General features: G+C 46.1%; 1 protein-coding gene across 1 annotated transcript in view; it reads left to right on the forward strand.

Moving 5' to 3' along the window:
• The first annotated feature begins 313 nt into the window (after positions 1-313).
• The window catches only part of LOC112239891 (AT-rich interactive domain-containing protein 4B-like), a 180945-nt gene continuing 153410 nt past the window's right edge, over positions 314-27848 (forward strand). The window contains 4 exon segments of the mRNA XM_042305847.1: positions 314-547; positions 4730-4783; positions 16389-16499; positions 25884-25949. Coding sequence (XP_042161781.1) covers positions 4778-4783; positions 16389-16499; positions 25884-25949 — 183 coding nt within the window. The 5' untranslated portion in view covers positions 314-547; positions 4730-4777.

Raw genomic sequence — 27848 nt, forward strand, 5'->3', positions numbered from 1 at the left:
CTATAAAGTCTCTGTCTCCTTAACAGAGAACCCGCAGGAGTAGGTGGGGCACTCAACAACCTCTTTCGAGTGTTCCTCGGAGGGAATTGTGGGAGCTGTCGTTTTTTGCATCATTTCTTGTCCGTATCTGCCCAGCCTATGCAGGTGTAAATAACTCCTGTATGACTACATCTCCCACCTACACACGCCGTTATTAAAATTGACTGGAAACGTTGTATGGAAAAAAACAACAACATCCAATCATACAAGCTAAAGGGCGGCAACCATAATGTGTTGTCCAATGAGGGAACATATTGAAGGCTGTGGGCGGGTTGAGGAATCCGCCAGTCCTTTTCAGAAGGGGGGAGAGCATCACAGAGAAAGCGCTCTCTAGCTTCGGATACCGTGTAACGACTCGGACGAATTCACATCCCAACATCAACCAGAGCAGGGGTCAGCGGACCAACGCATACAACCTGGGAAATTGGGGGATTACATTTTTCTTTTAAATGGATTCCTCTGGACATTTCCTTCGTCGAAAGAAGACCTCATCAAATTGACTTCATAGGTAAAGGGATTGTGCTTTTGCATGCTTTAGGACAATGAAACATTTAACTACATTGAATGTCGATGTCTGAAAGAAAGAAAAAAACAACGGATTCAACTGTGATCAAAATGAAGCGAGAGTAATTGAAACATCAATCGTGAAAATGTTATCGTAACTCTTAAATTAAACACACGGTTAACCTAACCATTTCCTCTGTGTATCCGTTTTTTTTAATGAATAGCGTAACAGTTATGGTAAACCTCGTTTCAGCATCTCTTACTTTATTTCATGCTAAACAATGCGGCTTGTTAACGTTATTCATTGTAACCCGCGCTGTTGTCGACATGTTTCACAATCGTACTGAAAGGATCACTTTCTACCGGACTAACAACCGACTGTTGTTTTGGGCTTGAAAACACTACGACCACTTTGTTGTGTTTGCTTGGTAGCTCGTTAACTGGGAGGACACGCTGCCAGGTCCGAGCTGGTCCTTATGTAAGACTGGCTACATGGTGATGGAAGTATTTTTCCATTTATAAATTGCCTCTTGCATCGACTTCCAATCGGTATCTGGAGTTTCACAACCAGCCGGCTTGGAATCTGAACTAGGCTACATTTATTTTGTTGCCTTGATTTTAGCGCAGAAACAATGTTGCAACTGAATCAAGTCCCTGTAGTCGCAGCTCGACACATTGTTATTTACATGTTCCTCCTCATCGAAGGGATTTCGTCGTTTTTTGTTGCCTGATAATTCCGGGTAGACACTTCCCCTGCCTGCCCTCGCCTCTGTCAAAAAATGGCCAAAAACGAAGTGAGCAGAACAGAAATGACAACCCAAAGACGGTTATCGCGGATTCGTTTTCTTCGCTAACCCATCCGAGCTGCAGTGTGCGGCAGGGACCAGGGACATATTGGACGCGCATTGACATGTTGAGACAGCTTGCTGCTTAACGTCGAGCTGGGGGAAAGGATTGGACCTGCGGTGTTGTCTTGGGTGACATTGTAGCCATCGAGATGACTCCAAGAGAAAGGGATCTATCGAGCCTCCTAAACAGTGACTTTATCCTCGGAGAGTATTATTTGTTTATAATTCAGTGTTTGAAACTACTTTATTGGGCTTGACCTTGTTGTCACATTTGTTTCTTTGTCAGAAAGGCACACACCGATGTCCTCGACCGCCACAGCAGATTTGTACAAAAACAGATCACCGCTCGCACAGACATGAGTGAATAAATAATCTGTTGTCAATAGTCCCGCAGCACTGTTACTTTCAATGACTATCGTGCTTTGCTGTCATTGAAGTGGAATGATTCGTGTCAGTTCTTGGTTAGTGTTGTCGAGCTTAGTTGTATCGCACTATTTGGCTATGGATCCTCGGTGGAGAGAGCTGGGTACGGTCGGGTCACCCACTCGAATAATGATGTCTAGTACCATAGCACTTTGTTCCCGATGTCCAACAACAATGTCACATTGAAGAGATGATCTAGAGAAGCGCAGGTGAATTCCGACTTTTTTTAAATACACATTTCCGAATTTCTGCTGTGTGGCAGACTGGGCTGGCAGCGACTGAAATGGCGTCATCCAACGCTGTACAGACAGGAGAAGAGACATTGCAGCCTCCCAGTTCCCTAGATATCAAGCAACTGTACTTAACCCTCACCGCATGGTTTTCAGTTTGGGCATTTCTCCGATCCGTGGTTCATTTGTAACTTTTGTTCAACGACCGGGACTGCTGGGTGTTAATGTTATCGAACGGTAGGTTAGTGTGGTGTTACTGTTTGTTCTCGGCTGTCTGTCGCCATAGAAAAGCCCCAGACTAGACTGTGGGAGGATACATGGTCTTTACAAACACGTCTCTAACGTGTTGTAATTGGAACGATCAGTTTACTACGTTCACAACAAGAATGAAAAGTAACGGTGCCAACGTTGTCCGGTTGAGTAACGTCAAGACCTGAAACGCCCTTTTCCCTGATATCATGACTCTCCTGTGACTCGATCAGACCTCTCTGATTGCTTGTTGTGTAGGTAGTATTGTGTGATTCAGGGTTGTAAAAATGCTTATGGAATTTCGAGTAACGATTCATTGTCATGCAAATGTCATAATTGTCTCTTGTTTTTGTTGTTCAAGTGCTTTGACATTGTAATATGTAATAATTCCACGACATACCTAATGAATAAAACACAGCGTTGGTGACAACACTGTCTTAAAAATGAATGGATTTGACCGCTGGGAACTTTTGGAAATGAAGCTTCTCCTCCCGACCGTGTCGTTCTACTTGTAAAATGATTGCCAACTTGACCCACTTCAGCTAAAAATATGAGGCTACGCTGAACTGCTATTGTGGAAATTTAATATATTAAGACCATTATGACTATATATATTTTTTAAATTATATGATGACTGTCACTGTGTGTTCATTAGCATTTTGTACACTAGCCTGAGTGCCAGTCTGCTTGTGCCATCATGCAAACAATGTTTGGTGTGACAATAAGTCAAGGATTTAGCATGATGGCACAGACTGACGCTAGTGTACACAATAGTGCTGAGCTATTAGTGCTTTTTGAGCCTGGTTCGGTTTCTGTTTAGATTATTGTAAAATAATCACTTTTTTTGATTTTGGCTTCTATTATTATTTTAGACATTAAATGCTGTAACAACAGAATAAAACAATTCATGAAAGTCCCATGATGGTAGACTGCCCATGACTAATTTATTACTAAACCATCACTTATTCATATTACATTACTAAACACATTTCCGTTGAGTATATTACATGTATTTTATTTGATGACATTTTATTCCAAGTCTCTATGGTCAACATGTCTCTATATACAGTTGAAGTCTGAGGTTTACATGTACCTTAGCCAAATACATTTAAACTCAGTTTTTCACAATTCCTGACATTTCATCCTAGTAAAAATTCCCTGTTTTAGGTCAGTTAGGATCAACACTTTATTTTAAGAATGTGAAATATCAGAATAATAGCAGAGAGAATGATTTATTTCAGATTTTATTTCTTTCATCACATTCCCAGTGGGTCAGAAGTTTACATGCACTCAATTAGTATTTGGTAGCATTGCCTTTAAATTGTTTAACTTGGGTCAAAAGTTTTGGTTAGCCTTCCATAAGCTTCCCACGATAAGTTGGGTGAATATTGGCCCATTCCTCCTGACAGCGCTGGTGTAACTGAGTCAGGTTTGTATTCCTCCTTGCTCGCATATGCTTTGTCAGTTCAGTTCATTGTCTAAAGGATTGAGGTCAGGGCTTTGTCATGGCCACTCCAATATCTTGACTTTGTTGTCCTTAAGACATTTTGCCACAACTTTGTGGTTGAAACACTTGGGTTGGAGTTATTAAAATTCGTTTATGTAAACTTCCGACTTCAACTGTCCCTGCTGCCTTTTGCTGTCTGACAAAATCCTTGTTTTAGTAGTTCAAAGTAAATAAAGCATTCATTTGACTGCTGAATACCAACTATCAATTACTTGAATCATGTATTTTCAGGTTGAGAAGCAACTGCTCTCTATCCCCCTGTCTCCGTGTCTGCCCCACATAGTGCTGTGGACTGGATAAGTAGGTGCACAATGGCTTATGGACATAGTAGTTTAGCGCAGAAAATGTGCTAATTAACTCTGTAGAATATTAGCCTGTTTGGAACTACAATTCCCTACTACATTTATTTTTTAATGTAACCTTTATTTAACTAGGCAAGTCAGTTAAGAACAACTTCTTATTTAAAATGATGGCCTACCGGGGAACAGTGGGTTAACTGCCTTGTTCAGGGGCAGAGCGACAGACTTTTACCCTGTCAGCTCGGGGATTCGGTCCAGAAACCTTTCGGTTACTGGCCCAACTCTCTAACCACTAGGCTACCTGCTGCCACCGTTTGTTGCATACATTACACAGTTCGGCTTGAGCTGATCCATCTCTAGAAAAACTGCATTGATCTCACAGGAAAAAATTTAAGGAAATGGAATTGAAATAATTGAACTGTCGTCAGTCAATATATATATATATATATATATATTTTTTTTTTAAACCCCTACATTTTGGTTAATCGCTCAGCACTAGTACACAATTCTTCCAACACAGAAAGCTATTACACCCAGTGTATTATACAACGTCTTGGATGTCAGGGCAAACCGTGTCATGAACAGACCTCAGATTATGCCTGACTGACAGTTTCAAAACTTCATTTTCAGACACAGAGTCATTACGCTGGTCACCCAAGAAGAGCCTAGAGGACTGGGATGAAGGTAATACAGTCCCATACTTTACACATTATTTATATGATTACTCCTGTGTTGTTCTGTCTTCCCTTCATAGCTAGCGAGGGGGTTGAAGACCGACTGATAGGTGTTTTATAGTGTAGACTCACTGGAGAGGTGGAGCACCATGCCCTAACCCTACCCCTCTCCCCTAACCCTATCCCTCCCCATGTCACCAAGCCCATTAACCAGAACCCCAGGCCTCTCCTTTCCCCAGAACCCCGGGCCTCTCATTTCCCCAATCTCTAGGCTCAGGCTTCTCCCATTTAGACCCCTGTCTGCTCCCTGGTCCCTCCTCTCCTTCTCCTCCAAGTCAGGTTCAGAGTTGTGTTGTGATGGAGATGTGGGGTCCTCACTGAAGACTGGCTATGGCATCTCACTATTCTTTTCTGCTTCTACTCTGCCTGCCTCCAGCCAGCCTTTCTCTCTCTCTGCTTTCCTTTTAAGAACACTTATTGACAAATGTGCCTTTGCTTTAAAAAGGTCTTGAAACAGAAGTTATTTTACAGAACTGTTTTTTTGAGGGAGGTGGCGTTAATGAGGAATCGTTTTCACGATGGTGTCCGTTTTTACAAAACATTGGGTGTAAAATTGCAAATACCTATAATAAATATATATTAAGTCTTAACTTATTGTGTTAATGTTTGAGTGTTAATTTTTGATAAATAGCATGAGTGGAAATGAGCCTTGTCCCAGATCTTTGTGCTGTTTTGCTATTGACTATATAAGAGTTGGTAAGGCAGCATAAACAGATCTGGGACCAGGCTAGAGGGGAATCACTTCTTCAAAGCCAATCTGGCAGAGTGAAACAGACCAAGTAAATGTTTCCTGTTTGTTCGAAGAATTCCTAGTTATAATTGTACACTGCAAATTAGTCATGTTTAGTCATGTTTCCAAAGTAAATCTGGTTCTGCAACATGAGGTTCAGTCTGCAGTAACAGGTCTGTGTTTACAATACAGCCTCTACAACATGAGGTTCAGTCTGCAGTAACAGGTCTGTGTTTACAATACAGCCTCTACAACATGAGGTTCAGTCTGCAGTAACAGGTCTGTGTTTACAATACAGCCTCTACAACATGAGGTTCAGTCTGCAGTAACAGGTCTGTGTTTACAATACAGCCTCTACAACATGAGGTTCAGTCTGCAGTAACAGGTCTGTGTTTACAATACAGCCTCTACAACATGAGGTTCAGTCTGCAGTAACAGGTCTGTGTTTACAATACAGCCTCTACAACATGAGGTTCAGTCTGCAGTAACAGATGTTAGTCCATTTTTATAAGTATAGGTGTGCTGATTAACTACAGGGTGGATGCTTAGGCCCCTGGTCTGGTTCTGAGTTCAGGCCAAACTTGTGGTGTGTCACTGGACAGAGGCTTCCAACTCCCTTTACATTCCTGGCAGGCCCCTGGTTGACTGGCCACAGAGCCCCTCTTTCTCCAACCTGCATCCAACTCACACAGACTGGCTGCGGTCTACAGACAAGACTGACACTATGGTTCAGACTAACCATAGTATCAAAGGGCCACCCATCAAAAAATGTTCCGTGACCCCAAGATACAAAACTGAAAAATTAATGACATTATTTCGATAATGTTATGAAAATGAACGCTGTGTGATTTCAACTTGTAAAAGTTGCACATTCATTAAAAAAAAGTTACGATGTTTAGCATCAATCCCTGCACGTCTTGGGTGATTTCCCCAGCAACGTTCTGACTACGGTAACAAGGTCTCTTTTTGTACTTTCTTTTTGTGGACACTTTCTCCGCACGTCCACTCCTGGCTGCATGTTCTGCCATAGAAATATAATGAATAGAACGTGCGTCACCATTCCATTCATTGATGGCATAATTGTTGGACTGGCGGCCATTGATAGTGTACCAATGGGAGCAAAGCACAAAGAGTAAGCAGGAAGTGTACCATCAATATGTGCTGTGATTTGTTGATTCATCTGACATTACAAAACAAAATACACTCCATTGCATGAGCCACATCAGTTAACATAATTTGAATGAACAAATTATGAATGAACATTTGAATGAGCTATATTATTATATCATTTATTACTTATTATTATATATTTATTACATTATTATAATATCTTGATTATTATCTTTATTACATCATTATATCATTTATTATTATCATTATCTATCATTATATCATTATTACATCTATTATTGTTATTATTATTATATCATTTTATTATTATTATTATTACATCTATAATCATTATTATAATTATATGTATTATATTATTATTATATAATTATTACATCTATATTATTATCATTATTATTATGTCATTATTTTTACATCTTATTATTATTATTATTATATGTATTATTATTATATAATTTATTATTATATCTGTCACTCCCTGGTCTTAGTATTTTGTTTATATTTTGTTTGGTCAGGCCAGGGTGTGACATGGGGTTATTTTGTGTTGTGGTATTGGGGGTTTTAGTAGGTATTGGGATTGTGGCTGAGTAGGGGTGTCTAGCATAGTCTATGGCTGCCTGAGGTTCTCAATCAGTCAGGTGATTCTCGTTGTCTCTGATTGGGAACCATATTTAGGTAGCCTGGGTTTCATTGTGTGTTTGTGGGTGATTGTTCCTGTCTTTGTGTTTGCACCAGATAGGGCTGTTTCGGTTTTCATTATTTCATTTCGTTAGTTTTGTAGTTTCTGTATGTATAGGTTTTCCTTCATTAAATTATATCATGAATCATCATCACGCTGCATTTTGGTCCGATCCTTGTTCTACCTCTTCGTCAGAGGAGGAGATAGAAGAGAGCCGTTACAATATCATTATTTTATATTTATAATATATTATTTTATTATTATATTATCGTCATTTATTATATCATGATTATGATAATCATTATAATTTATTTTAGTTTCTTTAGTTTTGATTTATGGTTATGCCATTTTATTTCCATGGTCTTTATGCTTAACCATTATACAGTAATTGCCCTAGTTCCAACGTCGCTATGTTTTGCCTTGGTTACTTTTGTTGACCACTGGCACAACTATTTGTGCGTTTGTTGTTCCTCCTTGAGTGACATAAATACGCTCAAGCAACACGTTTACCGGTCCTTCACTGATCCAGATGAACCCCGAAACAAGGAAATATGTTTTAATCATATGCTGTGGTTTTCTCAGTTGATAGAAGACCTTTTGGCAGCTGTATTTAGCCTACAAGGGCCTCTTTGCTTTTGCCTGCCAGCCAAACTAAAGATCGCACAACGTTTGCTAGCTAACCCAGCTCTCTCAACTTTCAATGTCCTGACAGATACATAAAGCTCCGTTCTGGCTTCCGAGAACAATCCATTTAGCACCTTTCAACCACTTCTTGTATTATTGGTGGATTCCTCCGGTTTGATACATACGTTACTTTCTGCAAACATGACAATGAAACGTGTGTAGCTGTAAGATGTAGGCTAACATTGAAATTGTACCTTTAAAAAAAAAAGATGTTTTGAACAGTAGTGTTCATATTCATAAAACGATTGGTGGGTGGCCCTCCAAATATAGTTTACGTTATATTGATGCATGGATGTAAATCACTGGATGAGTTGAATTTCATATAGCACTGTATGGGAATTTATACTGTTCATTTGAATAATTTGCCCTGCTCCCTGTTTGCTGGTTATTCTATGCAACTACTTCAAACACTCCACACAACCAAGACTGTGCTATTAGTGTGAAGGATTTGGGGAATTGCCCTGTATTTCTCTCCACTTTGTCTCATTGGAGTAAAGCCTTTCTGTTTACCTTGACTTTTGTGTTGTGACGACCTCTCCTCTTGTTGCTACGGTAACCACCTCGGCAGACTGTCGCCTACCTAAAGGATTTTCTCCAAAGTTGCTTGTTCCTGGGGCCACCCATACGTAAAATGTATGCACGCATGACTAAGTCGCTTTTGATAAACGCGTCTGCTAAATGTATTATTGTTGGTGTTTGACGTGAGAGGAGCAGAGGGAGTTGAAGAATGGGTTTCGGTACAACTGTTTTGCTCGTTGAGATTGAGTGATGGGTCTGTTGACATTTGGATATGTGATTGGGGGCAGTCCAGCACAGTATGTGTCATACATGATGAAAGAATCAGACACACTGTGGGTACTGTTTGTTTTGACTCGTACGTTTATCAGCTCTTCCATAACACCCATTGGACAAGAAATTAGAGTGGTACTGGTAAAGCTCCCCCCCACCCCAACTGGGATGTGTAGAATAAAGCTCCCCCCCCCCAACTGGGATGTGTAGAATAAAGCCCCCCCCTCAACTGGGATGTGTAGAATAAAGCCCCCCCCCTCAACTGGGATGTGTTGGGGGCTTTATTCTACACATCCCAGTTGGGATGGGGGAATAAATTCTACACATCCCAGTTGGTGGGGGGCTTTATTCTATACATCTCAGTTGGGGGGCTTTATTCTACACATCCCAGTTGGTGGGGGGGCTTTATTCTACACATCCCAGTTGGTGGGGGGCTTTATTCTATACATCCCAGTTGGGGGGCTTTATTCTACACATCCCAGTTGGTGGGGGGGCTTTATTCTATACATCCCAGTTGGGGGCTTTATTCTACACATCCCAGTTGGGGGGGCTTTATTCTATACATCCCAGTTGGTGGGGGGCTTTATTCTATACATCCCAGTTGGGGGGGGCTTTATTCTACACATCCCAGTTGGTGGGGGGCTTTATTCTATACATCCCAGTTGGGGGGTTTAAATCACATCAAATCAAATCATCCCAGTTGGGGGGGAGCTTTATTCTACACATCCCAGTTGGGGGAGCTTTATTCTACACATCCCAGTTGGGGGGGAGCTTTATTCTACACATCCCAGTTGGGGGTGAGCTTCATTCTACACATCCCAGTTGGGGGTCGAGCTTCATTCTACACATCCCAGTTGGGGGGCTTTATTCTACACATCCCAGTTGGGGGGAGCTTTATTCTACACATCCCAGTTGGGGGTCGAGCTTCATTCTACACATCCCAGTTGGGGGGAGGGATTTATTCTACACATCCCAGTTGGGGGGGGTGGGAGCTTTATTCTACACATCCCAGTTGGGGGTGGGAGCTTTATTCTACACATCCCAGTTGGGGGGAGAGCTTTATTCTACACATCCCAGTCGGGGATTTATTCTACACATCCCAGTTGGGGGGATTTATTCTACACATCCCAGTTGGGGGGGATTTATTCTACACATCCCAGTTGGGGGGGATTTATTCTACACATCCCAGTTGGGGGAGGGGCTTTATTCTACACATCCCAGTTGGGGGGGGCTTTATTCTACACATCCCAGTTGGGGGAGCTTTATTCTACACATCCCAGTTGGGGGAGCTTTATTCTACACATCCCAGTTGGGGGGCTTTATTCTACACATCCCAGTTGGGGGGGAGCTTTATTCTACACATCCCAGTTGGGGGGCTTTATTCTATACATCCCAGTTGGGGGGTCGAGCTTCATTCTACACATCCCAGTTGGGGGAGGGATTTATTCTACACATCCCAGTTGGGGGGAGGGATTTATTCTACACATCCCAGTTGGGGGTGGGAGCTTTATTCTACACATCCCAGTTGGGGGGTGGGAGCTTTATTCTACACATCCCAGTAGGGGGTGGGAGCTTTATTCTACACATCCCAGTTGGGGGGGGGCTTTATTCTATACATCCCAGTTGGTGGGGGCTTTATTCTATACATCCCAGTTGGGGGGGGGCTTTTTTCTACACATCCCAGTTGGTGGGGGGCTTTATTCTATACATCCCAGTTGGGGGGGCTTTAAATCACATCAAATCAAATCATCCCAGTTGGGGGAGCTTTATTCTACACATCCCAGTTGGGGGGGGGGGGCTTTATTCTACACATCCCAGTTGGGGGGGAGCTTTATTCTACACATCCCAGTTGGGGGGTCGAGCTTCATTCTACACATCCCAGTTGGGGGGGGCTTTATTCTACACATCCCAGTTGGGGGGCTTTATTCTACACATCCCAGTTGGGGGGGAGCTTTATTCTACACATCCCAGTTGGGGGTCGAGCTTCATTCTACACATCCCAGTTGGGGGGGGGATTTATTCTACACATCCCAGTTGGGGGGTGGGAGCTTTATTCTACACATCCCAGTTGGGGGGTGGGAGCTTTATTCTACACATCCCAGTTGGGGGGGGGGAGCTTTATTCTACACATCCCAGTCGGGGGGATTTATTCTACACATCCCAGTTGGGGGGGATTTATTCTACACATCCCAGTTGGGGGGGGGATTTATTCTACACATCCCAGTTGGGGGGGGATTTATTCTACACATCCCAGTTGGGGGGAGGGGCTTTATTCTACACATCCCAGTTGGGGGGGGAGCTTTATTCTACACATCCCAGTTGGGGGGGGAGCTTTATTCTACACATCCCAGTTGGGGGGGGAGCTTTATTCTACACATCCCAGTTGGGGGGGAGCTTTATTCTACACATCCCAGTTGGGGGGGGCTTTATTCTACACATCCCAGTTGGGGGGGAGCTTTATTCTATACATCCCAGTTGGGGGTCGAGCTTCATTCTACACATCCCAGTTGGGGGAGGGATTTATTCTACACATCCCAGTTGGGGGGGGGTGCTTTTATTCTACACATCCCAGTTGGGGGGGGGAGCTTTATTCTACACATCCCAGTAGGGGGGGGGAGCTTTATTCTACACATCCCAGTTGGGGGGGAGCTTTATTCTACACATCCCAGTTGGGGGGAGCTTTATTCTACACATCCCAGTTGGGGGGGGATTTATTCTACACATCCCAGTTGGGGGTGGGAGCTTTATTCTACACATCCCAGTTGGGGGTGGGAGCTTTATTCTACACATCCCAGTAGGGGGTGGGAGCTTTATTCTACACATCCCAGTTGGGGGGGCTTTATTCTACACATCCCAGTTGGGGGAGCTTTATTCTACACATCCCAGTTGGGGGGATTTATTCTACACATCCCAGTTGGGGGGGGATTTATTCTACACATCCCAGTTGGGGGATTTATTCTACACATCCCAGTTGGGGGAGGGGCTTTATTCTACACATCCCAGTTGGGGGAGCTTTATTCTACACATCCCAGTTGGGGGGCTTTATTCTACACATCCCAGTTGGGGGGGGGAGCTTTATTCTACACATCCCAGTTGGGGGGGGAGCTTTATTCTACACATCCCAGTCGGGGGGGGCTTTATTCTACACATCCCAGTTGGGGGGATTTATTCTACACATCCCAGTTGGGGGGGGATTTATTCTACACATCCCAGTTGGGGGGGGCTTTATTCTACACATCCCAGTTGGGGGGAGCTTTATTCTACACATCCCAGTTGGGGGGGGAGCTTTATTCTACACATCCCAGTTGGGGGGGGAGCTTTATTCTACACATCCCAGTTGGGGGGGAGCTTTATTCTACACATCCCAGTTGGGGGGGAGCTTTATTCTACACATCCCAGTTGGGGGGGGAGCTTTATTCTACACATCCCAGTTGGGGGAGCTTTATTCTACACATCCCAGTTGGGGGGGGCTTTATTCTACACATCCCAGTTGGGGGGGGGAGCTTTATTCTACACATCCCAGTTGGGGGGCTTTATTCTATACATCCCAGTTGGGGGTCGAGCTTCATTCTACACATCCCAGTTGGGGGGAGGGATTTATTCTACACATCCCAGTTGGGGGGTGGGAGCTTTATTCTACACATCCCAGTTGGGGGGTGGGAGCTTTATTCTACACATCCCAGTAGGGGGTGGGAGCTTTATTCTACACATCCCAGTTGGGGGGGCTTTATTCTACACATCCCAGTTGGGGGGGAGCTTTATTCTACACATCCCAGTTGGGGGGGCATTTTATTCTACACATCCCAGTTGGGGGGGATTTATTCTACACATCCCAGTTGGGGGGGGATTTATTCTACACATCCCAGTTGGGGGAGGGGCTTTATTCTACACATCCCAGTTGGGGGGGGGGAGCTTTATTCTACACATCCCAGTTGGGGGGAGCTTTATTCTACACATCCCAGTTGGGGGGGGGGGTGCTTTATTCTACACATCCCAGTTGGGGGGGAGCTTTATTCTACACATCCCAGTTGGGGGGGGCTTTATTCTACACATCCCAGTTGGGGGGGGCTTTATTCTACACATCCCAGTTGGGGGGCTTTATTCTACACATCCCAGTTGGGGGGGGCTTTATTCTATACATCCCAGTTGGGGGGGCTTTATTCTACACATCCCAGTTGGGGGGGATTTTATTCTACACATCCCAGTTGGGGGGGGAGCTTTATTCTACACATCCCAGTTGGGGGGGAGCTTTATTCTACACATCCCAGTTGGGGGGGGCTTTATTCTACACATCCCAGTTGGGGGGGCTTTATTCTACACATCCCAGTTGGGGGGGAGCTTTATTCTACACATCCCAGTTGGGGGGGGGCTTTATTCTACACATCCCAGTTGGGGGGAGCTTTATTCTACACATCCCAGTTGGGGGGGGGAGCTTTATTCTACACATCCCAGTTGGGGGGGCTTTATTCTATACATCCCAGTTGGGGGTCGAGCTTCATTCTACACATCCCAGTTGGGGGAGGGATTTATTCTACACATCCCAGTTGGGGGGTGGGAGCTTTATTCTACACATCCCAGTTGGGGGGTGGGAGCTTTATTCTACACATCCCAGTTGGGGGGGGATTTATTCTACACATCCCAGTTGGGGGGGGATTTATTCTACACATCCCAGTTGGGGGAGGGGCTTTATTCTACACATCCCAGCTGGGGGGAGCTTTATTCTACACATCCCAGTTGGGGGGGAGCTTTATTCTACACATCCCAGTTGGGGGGGAGCTTTATTCTACACATCCCAGTTGGGGGAGCTTTATTCTACACATCCCAGTTGGGGGGGGCTTTACTCTACACATCCCAGTTGGGGGGGCTTTATTCTACACATCCCAGTTGGGGGGGAGCTTTATTCTACACATCCCAGTTGGGGGGCTTTATTCTACACATCCCAGTTGGGGGGCTTTATTCTATACATCCCAGTTGGGGGGGGGGGGCTTTATTCTACACATCCCAGTCGGGGGCGGGGGGAGCTTTATTCTACACATCCCAGTCGGGGGGGCTTTATTCTACACATCCCAGTTGGGGGGGGGGGAGCTTTATTCTACACATCCCAGTTGGGGGGCTTTATTCTACACATCCCAGTTGGGGGGGGGGAGCTTTATTCTACACATCCCAGTTGGGGGGAGCTTTATTCTACACATCCCAGTTGGGGGGGGGGAGCTTTATTCTACACATCCCAGTTGGGGGGCTTTATTCTATACATCCCAGTTGGGGGGCTTTATTCTACACATCCCAGTCGGGGGGGCTTTATTCTACACATCCCAGTTGGGGGGGGGGTGGGGGGCTTTATTCTACACATCCCAGTTGGGGGGGGCTTTATTCTACACATCCCAGTTGGGGGGGCTTTATTCTACACATCCCAGTTGGGGGGGGGAGCTTTATTCTACACATCCCAGTTGGGGGGGGCTTTATTCTACACATCCCAGTTGGGGGGGGCTTTATTCTACACATCCCAGTTGGGGGGCTTTATTCTACACATCCCAGTTGGGGGGGGAGCTTTATTCTACACATCCCAGTTGGGGGGGAGCCTTATTCTACACATCCCAGTTGGGGTGGGGGGCTTTATTCTAACATCCCAGTTGTGGGGGTTTTGGGGAGGGATTTATTCTACACATCCCAGTTGGCGGGGGGGGCTTATTCTACACATCCCAGTTGGGGAGGGGGGGGCTTTATTCTACATATGTTTCCCATGCCAATTAAGCCCTGTGAATTGAGGGAGAGAGGGAGGGAGGTTGCTCAGCTGTTACAGTCCTCAGTGAGGGGAATATCGACACAGGTTGAGCTATCAGCAGGCTACCTGCGGCTGTGGTTGCTATCAGCAGGCTACCTGCGGCTGTGGTTTCTATCAGCAGGCTACCTGCGGCTGTGGTTGCTATCAGCAGGCTACCTGCGGCTGTGGTTGCTATCAGCAGGCTACCTGCGGCTGTGGTTGCTATCAGCAGGCTACCTGTGGCTGTGGTTGCTATCAGCCGGCTACCTGTGGCTGTGGTTGCTATCAGCCGGCTACCTGCGGCTGTGGTTGCTATCAGCAGGCTACAGTTGAGAATACTGAAGCACATACTCAATATGCACTTTGACAAACCACAAGGCATTTTATTGTATTTTTCTGATTCCCTCTGTCACTAATCTCGTCTATCAAAAGAGCATTTTCCTCTCCTGTTGTCTCTCGGGATGTGGAGGTCCTGAGTTGGCGTGGTTACACGTGGTCTGCGGTTGTGAAGCCGGTTGGACGTACTGCCAAATTCTCTAAAACAACTTTGGAGGTGGCTTATGGTAGAAAAAGGATCATTCAATTCTTTGGCATCAGCTCTGGTGGACATTCATGCAGTCAGCCAATTGCCCCCTCAACTTGAGACATCTGTTGTGTTGTGACAAATCTGCACATTTTAGAGTGGTGAAATGGTCATTCTTGAACAGAATAATATGATATGCCACACGTGTCAGTTGGATGAATTATGTAGGAAGAGGAGAAATGCTCACTAGCAGATGTAAACAAACATTTTTGAGAAATAACTTTTTGTGCGTATGGAACATTTCTGGGATCTTTTTTTTCAGCTCATGAAACATGGGACGAACACTTTACATGTTTCTATTTTTTGTTCAGTGTGTGTGTATAGCCTTAAGGTATTCTGTTTCAATAAAAACACATTCTGCATAGTGGCTTGCGCTGTTAAGTTTTGGCATTTTCAGCTAACCATACTAAAATGTGGGATGAATATAGTACTGGCTGGATTCACTCTAGCTGGGGATGAATATAGTACTGGCTGGATTCACTCTAGCTGGGGATGAATATAGTACTGGCTGGATTCACTCTAGCTGGGGATGAATATAGTACTGGCTGGATTCACTCTAGCTGGGGATGAATATAGTACTGGCTGGATTCACTCTAGCTGGGGATGAATATAGTACTGGCTCGATTCACTTCCCCTCAGACCTTACTGATTTGTAGTCCTTGGTCGTATACACTAGTAGGAACCAAACAGAACGGGCCAAAGCAGAGAGGGACCTAAATGAATTTGTCCAATAAATGCTTGTTCTTGTTTTCCGTTGCAAAATGTTTTAAATTGTGCTCTAATGAATATAACCCTAAATTTCGTTGCAGATCTCACTGGTATTATTCACTCACTGACGCCTCTTACTGTTCTGTCCTGACTTGAATCATTTGAATCTCTTGTTCCTCTCCACTAATCTGAATGTCATCATTGACTCACTTCCACTCACGGTGTCCCCCCTCCCTCGGTGTCTTCCCCTCCTTCCCTCCTTCCCTCCCTCCCTCCCTCCCACTCACGATGTCTTCCCTCCCTCCTTCCCTCCCCCCCACTCACGATGTCTCCTTCCCTCCCTCCCACCCACTCACAATGTCTCCCTCCTTCCTCCCTCCCACTCATGATGTCTCCCCCCTCCCTCCCTCCCACTCACAATGTCTCCTCCTCCCTCCCTCCCACTCACAATGTCTCCCATCCTCCCTCCCTCCCCTTTCTCTCTGTCCAGACTCCGGAGGAGCCGCCCTACCTGACAGTGGGCACTGATGTCAGCGCCAAGTACAGAGGTGCTTTCTGTGAGGCCAAGATTAAGACTGCCAAGAGACTGGTCAAGGCCAAGGTAACTGTTCAACACTTAATGATCAGGAGATGTAATTTTGTCCTGTCTTAGTTTGGTGTGACTGTAGAATTTACAATGGAGCAGAAAGAGTTTTAGGACCAGGCTAGTTGTAGCACCAGGCTAGTTGTATCACCAGGCTAGTTGTAGCACCAGGCTAGTTGTAGCACCAGGCTAGTTGTAGCACCAGGCTAGTTGTAGCACCAGGCTAGTTGTAGCACCAGGCTAGTTGTAGCACCATTTCTTACCGTGAATCAGTTATTTTATTTTTTTCATAATCTTTGAAGTAACTATGTTTTAATTGTACAATTAATATGATTTGAAAAAAAGTTTCATGGACTGAATTGCTGTTTATAGATGTTCTCCTCCCCCCCCTATGGTGCCTTCTCTGCCTCCTCTAGCTGTTTATAGATGTTCTCCTCCCCCTGTGGTGCCTCCTCAGCCTCCTCTAGGTGCCTCCTCAGCTGCCTCCTCTAGCTGTTTATAGATGTTCTCCTCCCCCTATGGTGCCTCCTCCAGCTGTTTATAGATGTTTTCCTCCCCCTATGGTGCCTCCTCAGCCTCCTCAAGCTGTTTATAGATGTTCTCCTCCCCCTGTGGTGCCTCCTCAGCCTCCTCTAGCTGTTTATAGATGTTCTCCTCTCCCCTATGGTGCCTCCTCTAGCTGTTTATAGATGTTTCATCCCCCCCTATGGTGCCTCCTCCAGCTGTTTATAGATGTTCTCCTCCCCCTATGGTGCCTCCTCAGCCTCCTCCAGCTGTTTATAGATGTCTCCTCCCCCTATGGTGCCTCCCTCCTCTAGCTGTTTATAGATGTTCTCCTCCCCCCTATGGTGCCTATGGTGCCTCCTCTAGCTGTTTATAGATGTTCTCATCCCCCTATGGTGCCTCCTCTAGCTGTTTATAGATGTTCTCATCCCCCCTATGGTGCCTCCTCTGCCTCCTCCAGCTGTTTATAGATGTTCTCATCCCCCTATGGTGCCTCTCAGCCTCCTCTAGCTGTTTATAGATGTTCTCCTCCCCCTATGGTGCCTCCTCAGCCTCCTCTAGCTGTTTATATATGTTCTCATTAACCCCTATGGTGCCTCCTCTAGCTGTTTATAGATGTTCTCCTCTCCCCCTATGGTGCCTCCTCTAGCTGTTTATAGATGTTCTCCTCCCCCCAATATGGTGCCTCCTCAGCCTCCTCCAGCTGTTTATAGATGTTCTCATCCCCCTATGGTGCCTCCTCTGACTCCTCTAGCTGTTTATAGATGCTCTCCTCCCCCCCCTATGGTGCCTCCTCAGCCTCCTCCAGCTGTTTATAGATGTTCTCATCCCCCTATGGTGCCTCCTCTGCCTCCTCTAGCTGTTTATAGATGTTCTCCTCCCCCCTATGGTGCCTCCTCAGCTTCCTCCTAGCTGTTTATAGATGTTCTCCTCCCCCCTATGGTGCCTCCTCCAGCTGTTTATAGATGTTCTCCTCCCCCTATGGTGCCTCCTCCAGCTGTTTATAGATGTTCTCCTCCCCCTATGGTGCCTCCTCTAGCTGTTTATGGATGTTCTCATCCCCCTATGGTGCCTCCTCTAGCTGTTTATAGATGTTCTCATCCCCCTATGGTGCCTCCTCTAGCTGTTTATAGATGTTCTCATCCCCCTATGGTGCCTCCTCAGCCTCCTCCAGCTGTTTATAGATGTTCTCCTCCCCCTATGGTGCCTCGTCAGCCTCCTCTAGCTGTTTATAGATGTTCTCCTCTCCCCCTATGGTGCCTCCTCTAGCTGTTTATAGATGTTCTCCTCTCCCCCTATGGTGCCTCCCTCTAGCTGTTTATAGATGTTCTCCTCTCCCCCTATGGTGCCTCCTCTAGCTGTTTATAGATGTTCTCCTCTCCCCCTATGGTGCCTCCTCTGCCTCCTCCAGCTGTTTATAGATGTTCTCATCCCCCTATGGTGCCTCCTCTGCCTCCTCTAGCTGTTTATAGATGCTCTCCTCCCCCCTCCTCTAGCTGGTGCCTCCTCAGCCTCCTCCAGCTGTTTATAGATGTTCTCATTAACCCCTATGGTGCCTCCTCAGCCTCCTCCAGCTGTTTATAGATGTTCTCATCCCCCCCCTATGGTGCCTCCTCCAGCTGTTTATAGATGCTCTCATCCCCCTATGGTGCCTCCTCTAGCTGTTTATAGATGTTCTCCTCCCCCCTTATGGTGCCTCCTCAGCCTCCTCCAGCTGTTTATAGATGTTCTCCTCTCCCCCCTATGGTGCTTCCTCAGCCTCCTCCAGCTGTTTATAGATGTTCTCCTCCCCCTATGGTGCCTCCTCCAGCTGTTTATAGATGTTCTCCTCTCCCCCTATGGTGCTTCCTCAGCCTCCTCCAGCTGTTTATAGATGTTCTCCTCCCCCTATGGTGCCTCCTCCAGCTGTTTATAGATGCTCTCATCCCCCTATGGTGCCTCCTCTCCTCTAGCTGTTTATAGATGTTCTCCTCCCCCTATGGTGCCTCCTCAGCCTCCTCCAGCTGTTTATAGATGTTCTCCTCTCCCCCTATGGTGCTTCCTCAGCCTCCTCCAGCTGTTTATAGATGTTCTCCTCTCCCCCTATGGTTCCTCCTCTAGCTGTTTATAGATGCTCTCATCCCCCTATGGTGCCTCCTCTAGCTGTTTATAGATGTTCTCCTCTCCCCTTTTGGTGCCTCCTCAGCCTCCTCTAGCTGTTTATAGATGTTCTCCTCTCCCCTATGGTGCCTCCTCCAGCTGTTTATAAATGCTCTCACCCCCTATGGTGCCTCCTCAGCCTCCTCTAGCTGTTTATAGATGTTCTCATACCCCCTATGGTGCCTCCTCAGCCTCCTCTAGCTGTTTATAGATGCTCTCATCCCCCTATGGTGCCTCCAGCCTCCTCTAGCTGTTTATAGATGTTCTCATCCCCCTATGGTGCCTCCTCAGCCTCCTCTAGCTGTTTATAGATGTTCTCATACCCCCTATGGTGCCTCCTCAGCCTCCTCTAGCTGTTTATAGAGGTTCTCATCCCCCTATGGTGCCTCCTCAGTTTATAGATGCTCCTCCAGCTGTTTATAGATGCTCTCATCCCCCTATGGTGCCTCCTCAGCCTCCTCTAGCTGTTTATAGATGTTCTCCTCTCCCCCCTATGGTGCCTCCTCTGCCTCCTCCAGCTGTTTATAGATGTTCTCCTGTCCCCTATGGTGCCTCCTCTGCCTCCTCTAGCTGTTTATAGATGCTCTCCCCCTATGGTGCCTCCTCAGCCTCCTCCAGCTGTTTATAGATGTTCTCCTCTCCCCCTATGGTGCCTCCTCTAGCTGTTTATAGATGCTTTCATCCCCCCCTATGGTGCCTCCTCAGCCTCCTCTAGCTGTTTATAGATGTTCTCCTCTCGCCCTATGGTGCCTCCTCAGCCTCCTCCAACTGTTTATAGATGTTCTCCTCTCCCCCTATGGTGCCTCCTCAGCCTCCTCCAGCAGTTTATAGATGTTCTCCTCCCCCCTATGGTGCCTCCTCCAGCTGTTTATAGATGTTCTCATTACCCCCTATGGTGCCTCCTCAGCCTCCTCTAGCTGTTTTATAGATGTTCTCATTAACCCCTATGGTGCCTCCTCTGCCTCCTCTAGCTGTTTATAGATGTTCTCCTCTCCCCCCTATGGTGCCTCCTCCAGCTGTTTATAAATGTGCTCCTCTGCCTCCTCTATCCCCCCCCCTATGGTGCCTCCTCAGCCTCCTCTAGCTGTTTATAGATGTTCTCATACCCCCTATGGTGCCTCCTCAGCCTCCTCTAGCTGTTTATAGATGCTCTCATCCCCCTCTAGCTGTTTATAGATGTTCTCATACCCCCTATGGTGCCTCCTCAGCCTCCTCTAGCTGTTTATATATGTTCTCATTAACCCCTATGGTGCCTCCTCAGCCTCCTCTAGCTGTTTATAGATGTTCTCCTCTCTCCCTATAGATGTTCTCTAGCTGTTTTATATAGATGTTCTCCTCCCCCTATGGTGCCTCCTCAGCCTCCTCTAGCTGTTTATAGATGTTCTCATCCCCCCTATGGTGCCTCCTCAGCCTCCTCCAGCTGTTTATAGATGTTCTCATCCCCCTATGGTGCCTCCTCAGCCTCCTCCAGCTGTTTATAGATGCTCTCATCCCCCTATGGTGCCTCCTCAGCCTCCTCCAGCTGTTTATAGATGTTCTCCTCTCCCCTATGGTGCTTCCTCTAGCTGTTTATAGATGTTCTCCTCTCCCTCTATGGTGCCTCCTCTAGCTGTTTATAGATGTTCTCATCCCCCTATGGTGCCTCCCTCAGCCTCCTCTCTAGCTGTTTATAGATGTTCTCATCCCCCTATGGTGCCTCCTCAGCCTCCTCTAGCTGTTTATAGATGTTCTCCTCTCCCCCTATGGTGCCTCCTCTAGCTGTTTATAGATGTTCTCCTCCCTCCCTATGGTGCCTCCTCAGCCTCCTCCAGCTGTTTATAGATGTTCTCCCCCTATCCCCCAGCCTCCTCCAGCTGTTTATAGTGCCTCCTCTGCCTCCCTCTAGCTGTTTATAGATGTTCTCATCCCCCCTCTAGTGCCTCCTCCCTCCAGGTTCTCATCCCCCCTCTAGCTCAACTCCTCCAGGCTCCTCTCATCTAGCTCAACTCCTCCAGGCTCCTCTCATCTAGCTCAACTCCTCCAGGCTCCTCTCATCTAGCTCAACTCCTCCAGGCTCCTCTCATCTAGCTCAACCCCTCCAGGCTCCTCTCATCTAGCTCAACGCCGCCAGGCTCCTCCAGGCTCCTCCCATCTAGCTCAACCCCTCCATAGTGCTCTCATCTAGCTCAACCCCTCCAGGTTCCTCCATGGTGCTCTCATCTATAGCTCAACCCCTCCAGGCTCCTCTCATCTAGCTCAACCCCTCCAGGCTCCTCCAGGCTCCTCTCATCTAGCTCAACCCCGCCAGGCTCCTCCAAGCTCCTCTCATCTCGCTCAACCCCTCCATGGTGCTCTCATCTAGCTCAACCCCTCCAGGCTCCTCTAGGCTCCTCTCATCTAGCTCAACCCCTCCAGGCTCCTCCAGGCTCCTCTCATCTAGCTCAACCCCTCCAGGCTCCTCCAGGCTCATCATCTAGCAACCCCTCCAGGCTCCTCCATGGTACTCTCATCTGGCTCAAGCCCTCCATGCTCCTCCAAGGTGCTCTCATCTAGCTCAACCCCTCCATGGTGCTCCTCTCATCTAGCTCAACCCCTCCATGGTGCTCCTCTCATCTAGCTCAACCCCTCCATGGTGCTCCTCTCATCTAGCTCAACCCCTCCATGGTGCTCCTCTCATCTAGGCTCTCAACCCCTCCATCTAGATCCTCCAGGCTCCTCTCATCTAGATCAAACCCTCCAGGCTCCTCTCATCTAGATCAAACCCTCCAGGCTCCTCTCATCTAGATCAAACCCCTCCAGGCTCCTCTCATCTAGATCAAACCCCTCCAGGCTCCTCTCATCTAGATCAAACCCCTCCAGGCTCCTCTCATCTAGATCAAACCCCTCCAGGCTCCTCTCATCTAGATCAAAGGCCCTCCTCTAGATCAGGCTCCTCTCATCTAGATCAACCCCCTCCAGGCTCCTCTCATCTAGATCAACCCCCTCCAGGCTCCTCTCATCTAGATCAACCCCTCCAGGCTCCTCTCATCTAGATCAACCCCTCCAGGCTCCTCTCATCTAGATCAACCCCTCCAGGCTCCTCTCATCTAGATCAACCCCTCCAGGCTCCTCTCATCTAGATCAACCCCTCCAGGCTCCTCTCATCTAGATCAACCCACTCCAGGCTCCTCTCATCTAGATCAACCCCCTCCAGGCTCCTCTCATCTAGATCAACCCAGGCTCCAGGCTCCTCTCATCTAGATCAACCCCAGGCTCCAGGGCTCCTCTCTCCAGGCTCCTCTCATCTATCTAGATCAACCCCTCCAGGCTCCTCTCATCTAGATCAACCCCCTCCAGGCTCCTCTCATCTAGATCAACCCCCTCCAGGCTCCTCTCATCTAGATCAACCCCCCCTCCAGGCTCCTCTCATCTAGATCAACCCCTCCAGGCTCCTCCCATCTAGCTCATCACCTACAGCTCTCGGCTGTACTTCCCTTTGTAGTCTGTAGTGATTTCCAAGCCCTGCCACATCTGACGAGCATCAGAACCGGTGTAGTAAGATTCGATCTTAGTCCTGTATTGACGCTTTGCCTGTTTGATGGTTCGTCGGAGGGCACAGAGGGATTTCTTATAGGCTTCCAGGTTAGAGTCCTGCTCCTTGAAAGCGGCAGTTCTATCCTTTAACTCCGTGCGGATGTTGCCTGTAATCCATGGCTTCTGGTTGGGGTATGTACGGTCACTGTGGGGACGACGTCGTCGATGCACTTATTGATGAAGCCAATGACTGATGTGGTGTACTCCTCATTGCCATTGGAGGAATCCTGGAACATATTCCAGTCTGTGCTAGCGAAACAGTCCTGTAGCTTAGCATCTGCTTCGTCTGACAATTTTTCTTATTGATCTAATCACTGGTGATTCCTGCTTCAATTTTTGCTTGTAAGCAGGAATGAGGAGGATAGAATTATGGTCAGATTTGCCAAATGGAGGGCGAGGGAGAGCTTTGTACACATCTCTGTGTGTGGAGTAAAGGTGGTGGTCCAGAGTTTTTTTTCCCTCTGGTTGAACATGCTGAAAGAAATTTGGTAAAACAGATGTAAGTTTCCCTGCATTAAAGTCCTTGGCTGCTAGGAGCGCAGCCTCTGGGTGAGCTTTTCTGGTTTGCTTATGGCGGATTGCAGCTCATTCATTGCTGTCTTAGTGCCAGCCTCAGTCTGGGGTGATATGTAAACAGCCACGAAAAATACAGATAGTCTGGTCAACAGCTTACCATGAGATACTCTACCTCAGGCGAGCAATAGCTTGAGACTTCCTTAGATATCGTGCACCAGCTGGTATTTACACAAATACTTATTCCGCCGCCCTTGTCTTACCATACGCCGCTGTTCTATCCTGCCGGTACAGCGTATAACCAGCCAGCTCTATGTTGACTGAGTCGCCGTTCAGCTACGACTCCGTGAAGCATAAGATATTTGTCACGCCCTGGCCTTAGTATTTTGTGTTGTCTTTATTATTTTGGTCAGGCCAGGGTGTGACATGGGTGAATTATGTGTTGGTTTTGTCTAGTTTTTTTTGTAGGTAATGGGATTGTGGTTAGTGGAGTTGTCTAGAAAAGTCTATGGTTGCCTAGAGTGGTTCTCAATCAGAGGCAGGTGTTTATCGTTGTCTCCGATTGGGAACCATATTTAGGCAGCCATATTCTTTGAGTATTTCTTGGGTGATTGTTCCTGTCTCTGTTTGGTTGCACCAGATAGGGCTGTTTTTATTTCTCAATGTGTGGTATTGCAACCAATCAACTGAGCAGCCTGACTTGTTTGCCACCTCTTGTGCATCATTTCTATGAATCATAAAGTTTGTCAATTCATTATCAATCCAGGGGGCTCTAACATTTAACAGCTGCATGCTTGTCAACAACTGGAATACTTTTACAAATACTTCCAGTGCTCCATCTGGATTCACACATCAGATCAACATACATTTTTTTACATCTTCAACTAGAGTCCTGAGTAAAGATTTTGTATGTTACTTTAGGCCCAACTTTTGGCACTTTGGCTTTCCTCGTTATTGCCACAATGTTATGGTCACTATGGGAACTGATATTACTTTGGAGCAAAGCTCTGCAGCATTTGTGAAGATGTGATCAATACAAGTGGATGTCACAGATTGGTTGAGTGATAACCTCGGTCATTTTACAGGCATTAGTTACAGTTTGAAGCTTCCCTGTTTTTACATTTTTATTTCACCTTTATTTAACCAGGGAGGCCAGTTGAGAACAAGTTCTCATTTACAACTGCGACCTGGCCAAGATAAAGTAAAGCAGTATGACAAAAACAACAGAGTTACACATAAACAAACGTACAGTCAATAACAAAAATAAAAATCTATATACAGTGTGCAAATGTAGAAGAGTAGGGGTAAAACAGAGTACAGTCATGGCCAAAAGTTTTGAGAATGACACAAATATTAATTTCATCAAAGTTTGCTGCTTCAGTGTCTTTAGATATTTTTGTCAGATGTTACTATGGAATACCAAAGTATAATTACAAGCATTTCATCAGTGTCAAAGGCTGTTATTGACAATTACATGAAGTTGATGCAAAGAGTCAATATTTGCAGTGTTGACCCTTCTTTTTCAAGACCTCTGCAATCCGCCCTGGCATGCTGTCATTAACTTCTGGGCCACATCCTGACTGATGGCAGCCCATTCTTGCATAATCAATGCTTGGAGTTTGTCAGAATGTGTGGGTTTTGTTTGTCCACCCGCCCCTTGAGGATTGACCACAAGTTCACAATGGGATTAAGGTCTGGGGAGTTTCCTGGCCACGGACACAAATTATCAATAATTTGTTCCACTTTTGCCTAATGGCAAGGTGCTACATCACGCTGGTAAAGGCATTGTTCGTCACCAAACTGTTCCTAATTATGTCTAAAACGTCTCCCCTCAGTCATAATTATGTCTAAAACGTCTCCCCTCAGTCATAATTATGTCTAAAACGTCTCCCCTCAGTCATAATGTCTAAAACGCCTCCCCTCAGTCATAATTATGTCTAAAACGCCTCCCCTTACTCATAATTACGTCTAAAACCCATCCCCTTACTCATAATTACGTCTAAAACCCATCCCCTTACTCATAATTACGTCTAAAACCCATCCCCTTATGCACAATTACATCTAAACCCCATCCCCTTATGCATAATTTTGTCTAAACCACCTTCCTTTATGCATAATTTTGTCTAAACCACCTCCTTACGCATAATTACGTCTAAAATCCCTCCCCTTACGCATAATTACGTCTAAAATCCCTCCCCTTACGCATTATGTAGGGAGACGGTGTCTAGCGGCGAAGGTTCTATTTAAAGTGAACTGCATCGTGGGTACATTTCCACAACTATCGCTCTGGATTAGAGCGTCTGCTAAATTAATACAATACGAAGTATATCTTTCAGTTGTCTTCTCCATCTGACTGACTGTCAACCCCGTGATAAGAACCTGTTTGATTTGTCCCCGTGTTGTAGCAACAATGTAGGCTAGTCGCTAGGAGTCAGGAAGAGGACAGAATGTTGGGTCTAAGTTATCAAGACACCATTCATGCTGTTATCCTGTGTATGAGCAAAGGGAAGCGTTTGTGTGTTTGCGTCAACGTGATGCTATGTGGCATCACACAAATGCAAGATTACCACTATTTGATATGATCTGACTGCACTACTGACTGTACACGACAGTGTGTAGCTAATATTTTGACAGGTTGTCGCTCCAAGGCCGTGTGATGTGGAGTAATCATCTAACCTCCAGTCCCCTCTTCAGGTGACCTTTAAACCAGACCTGACCACAGTGGAGGTCCATGATGACAGCATCCAAGGCCCTCTAAAGGTAAGACGGCTCTTTAACTGTGATCTCAGCTCCTTTAGAAATGTTTATTTTCAAGTCCATATGAACTGATCCAAACTGTCGTGACTTGACTTTAACATTAATCTGAAGACTGTTATTTATCTAATCCACTAACTATGCTTAATTGTTACCCATTTTAAATGAATCATGTAACAATTAACTCATTAGGTTCTGGGGCACCACGAGAGGGTTCTTTAAAGGTTCTTTGCCAGCAGCATACCACTGCTGGCTTGCTTCTGAAGCTAAGCAGGTTTGGTCCTGGTCAGTTCCTGGATGGGAGACCAGATGCTGCTGGAAGTGGTGTTGGAGGGCCAGTAGGAGGCACTCTTTCCTCTGGTCTAAAAAATATCCCAATGCCCCTGGGCAGTGATTGCACCCTGTGTCGGGTCCCGTCTTTCGGATGGGATGTTAAACGGGTGTCCTGACTCTCTGAGGTCATTAAAGATCCCATGGCACTTATCGTAAGAGTAGGGGTGTTAACCCCGGTGTCCTGGCTAAATTCCCAATCTGGCCCTCAAACCATCACGGTCACCTAATAATCCCCAGTTTACAATTGGCTCATTCATCCCCCTCCTCTCCCCTGTAACTATTCCCCAGGTCGTTGCTGCAAATGAGAATGTGTTCTCAGTCAACTTACCTGGTAAAATAACGGACAAATAAAAAATGTAAGAGTTACCATCTGCCAAATTTAACTCTAAAAGGTCTTTACCTATCACATCTATAAACAGTCAATGTATTAATCATAACCTCATATCACATCTTCATTCTGAACAGTCGTAACCTCCTTGCATCTGCAAAAACCATAGCCTTACTTCACTACTACACAAATTGATTTAATTATTTATTTACTAGCAAATTAAATGGGAACAGGATAAAATACACACTTTGCATTGATTATTGACTCGAGCCAAAAGATCGAGCCAAAAGATGCTGAAAACAGGTCCCTAGCAGAATGGCAATATGGCTACTTGTTAAAGTGGAGAGGGAGAGAGCGAGACACTTAACATTGGTACATTCAGAAACTACTCTCACCAACAGTAACCATATACTTTGCACACGAACCGCCGCTCGGTTTGCGTAAGAAATCATTCATGTATTTACGTGAAATGCCTGGGTTAGCCGGGGTCTCTCGGTGGCAGGGCAGCCTTGGAAAGGGAGTTGGGCCTATTTCACGGCATACTTGTAAGGCTCTGATTGTCCGAAATGGTTCCGACAAGCCTTCTACTGTTGTCCTTGACTGTAGTCCGGTATGCGGTGACTTGTCGTATTGTCCTGAACAGAACTACAGAGTTCCATTCATGCTTGAAGATGCTTCTTTGAAGATAGGATAGTCAGCCCGGTTGATGGTTCCCAGTGGGGTGATGAGAGTAGCGTAATACGACGGTTTGAGCAGAGTAACAGGATGGTCCTACTTAAATTTGCTTTCGAAGCTACTTTACATGGGACAGCTAATCAGCCGTACCAGTGATCGTCCAGGAGGGGAGTTTATCGTCTCCACCTTGTGGAAGTTCAAACAACTTTAAACGTGCAGCTGCAGCTTCACATCTTTCTGGTCTGATGTGTTTTTCTCTTAACCCATCATTTATACAGTTTACTCATAAGGGGCGGTTCCGGCAAGCTGACACGCTCCCTGACCTCACTCCGGGCGCCACTTACTCACTGTGCAAAGTCAATTCTCTATTATAGCTTCTCAAATCACATCCCTCTCTTAACAAAAATACTTTAATCATTGTTCATATTACATGCACAACGCATAGTATGGAAACTTTGTATATGTAGTGGGTATACTTTCCAAGTTACAGTATTTCCTTTATAACATTTTGAATGACATCACAAAACAATAAACAAAATGACATTGGTGTTCTATAGATTGCCTTTGTC

Source organism: Oncorhynchus tshawytscha, linkage group LG25 (genome assembly GCF_018296145.1).
Source record: "Oncorhynchus tshawytscha isolate Ot180627B linkage group LG25, Otsh_v2.0, whole genome shotgun sequence".
Taxonomy (NCBI): domain Eukaryota; kingdom Metazoa; phylum Chordata; class Actinopteri; order Salmoniformes; family Salmonidae; genus Oncorhynchus; species Oncorhynchus tshawytscha.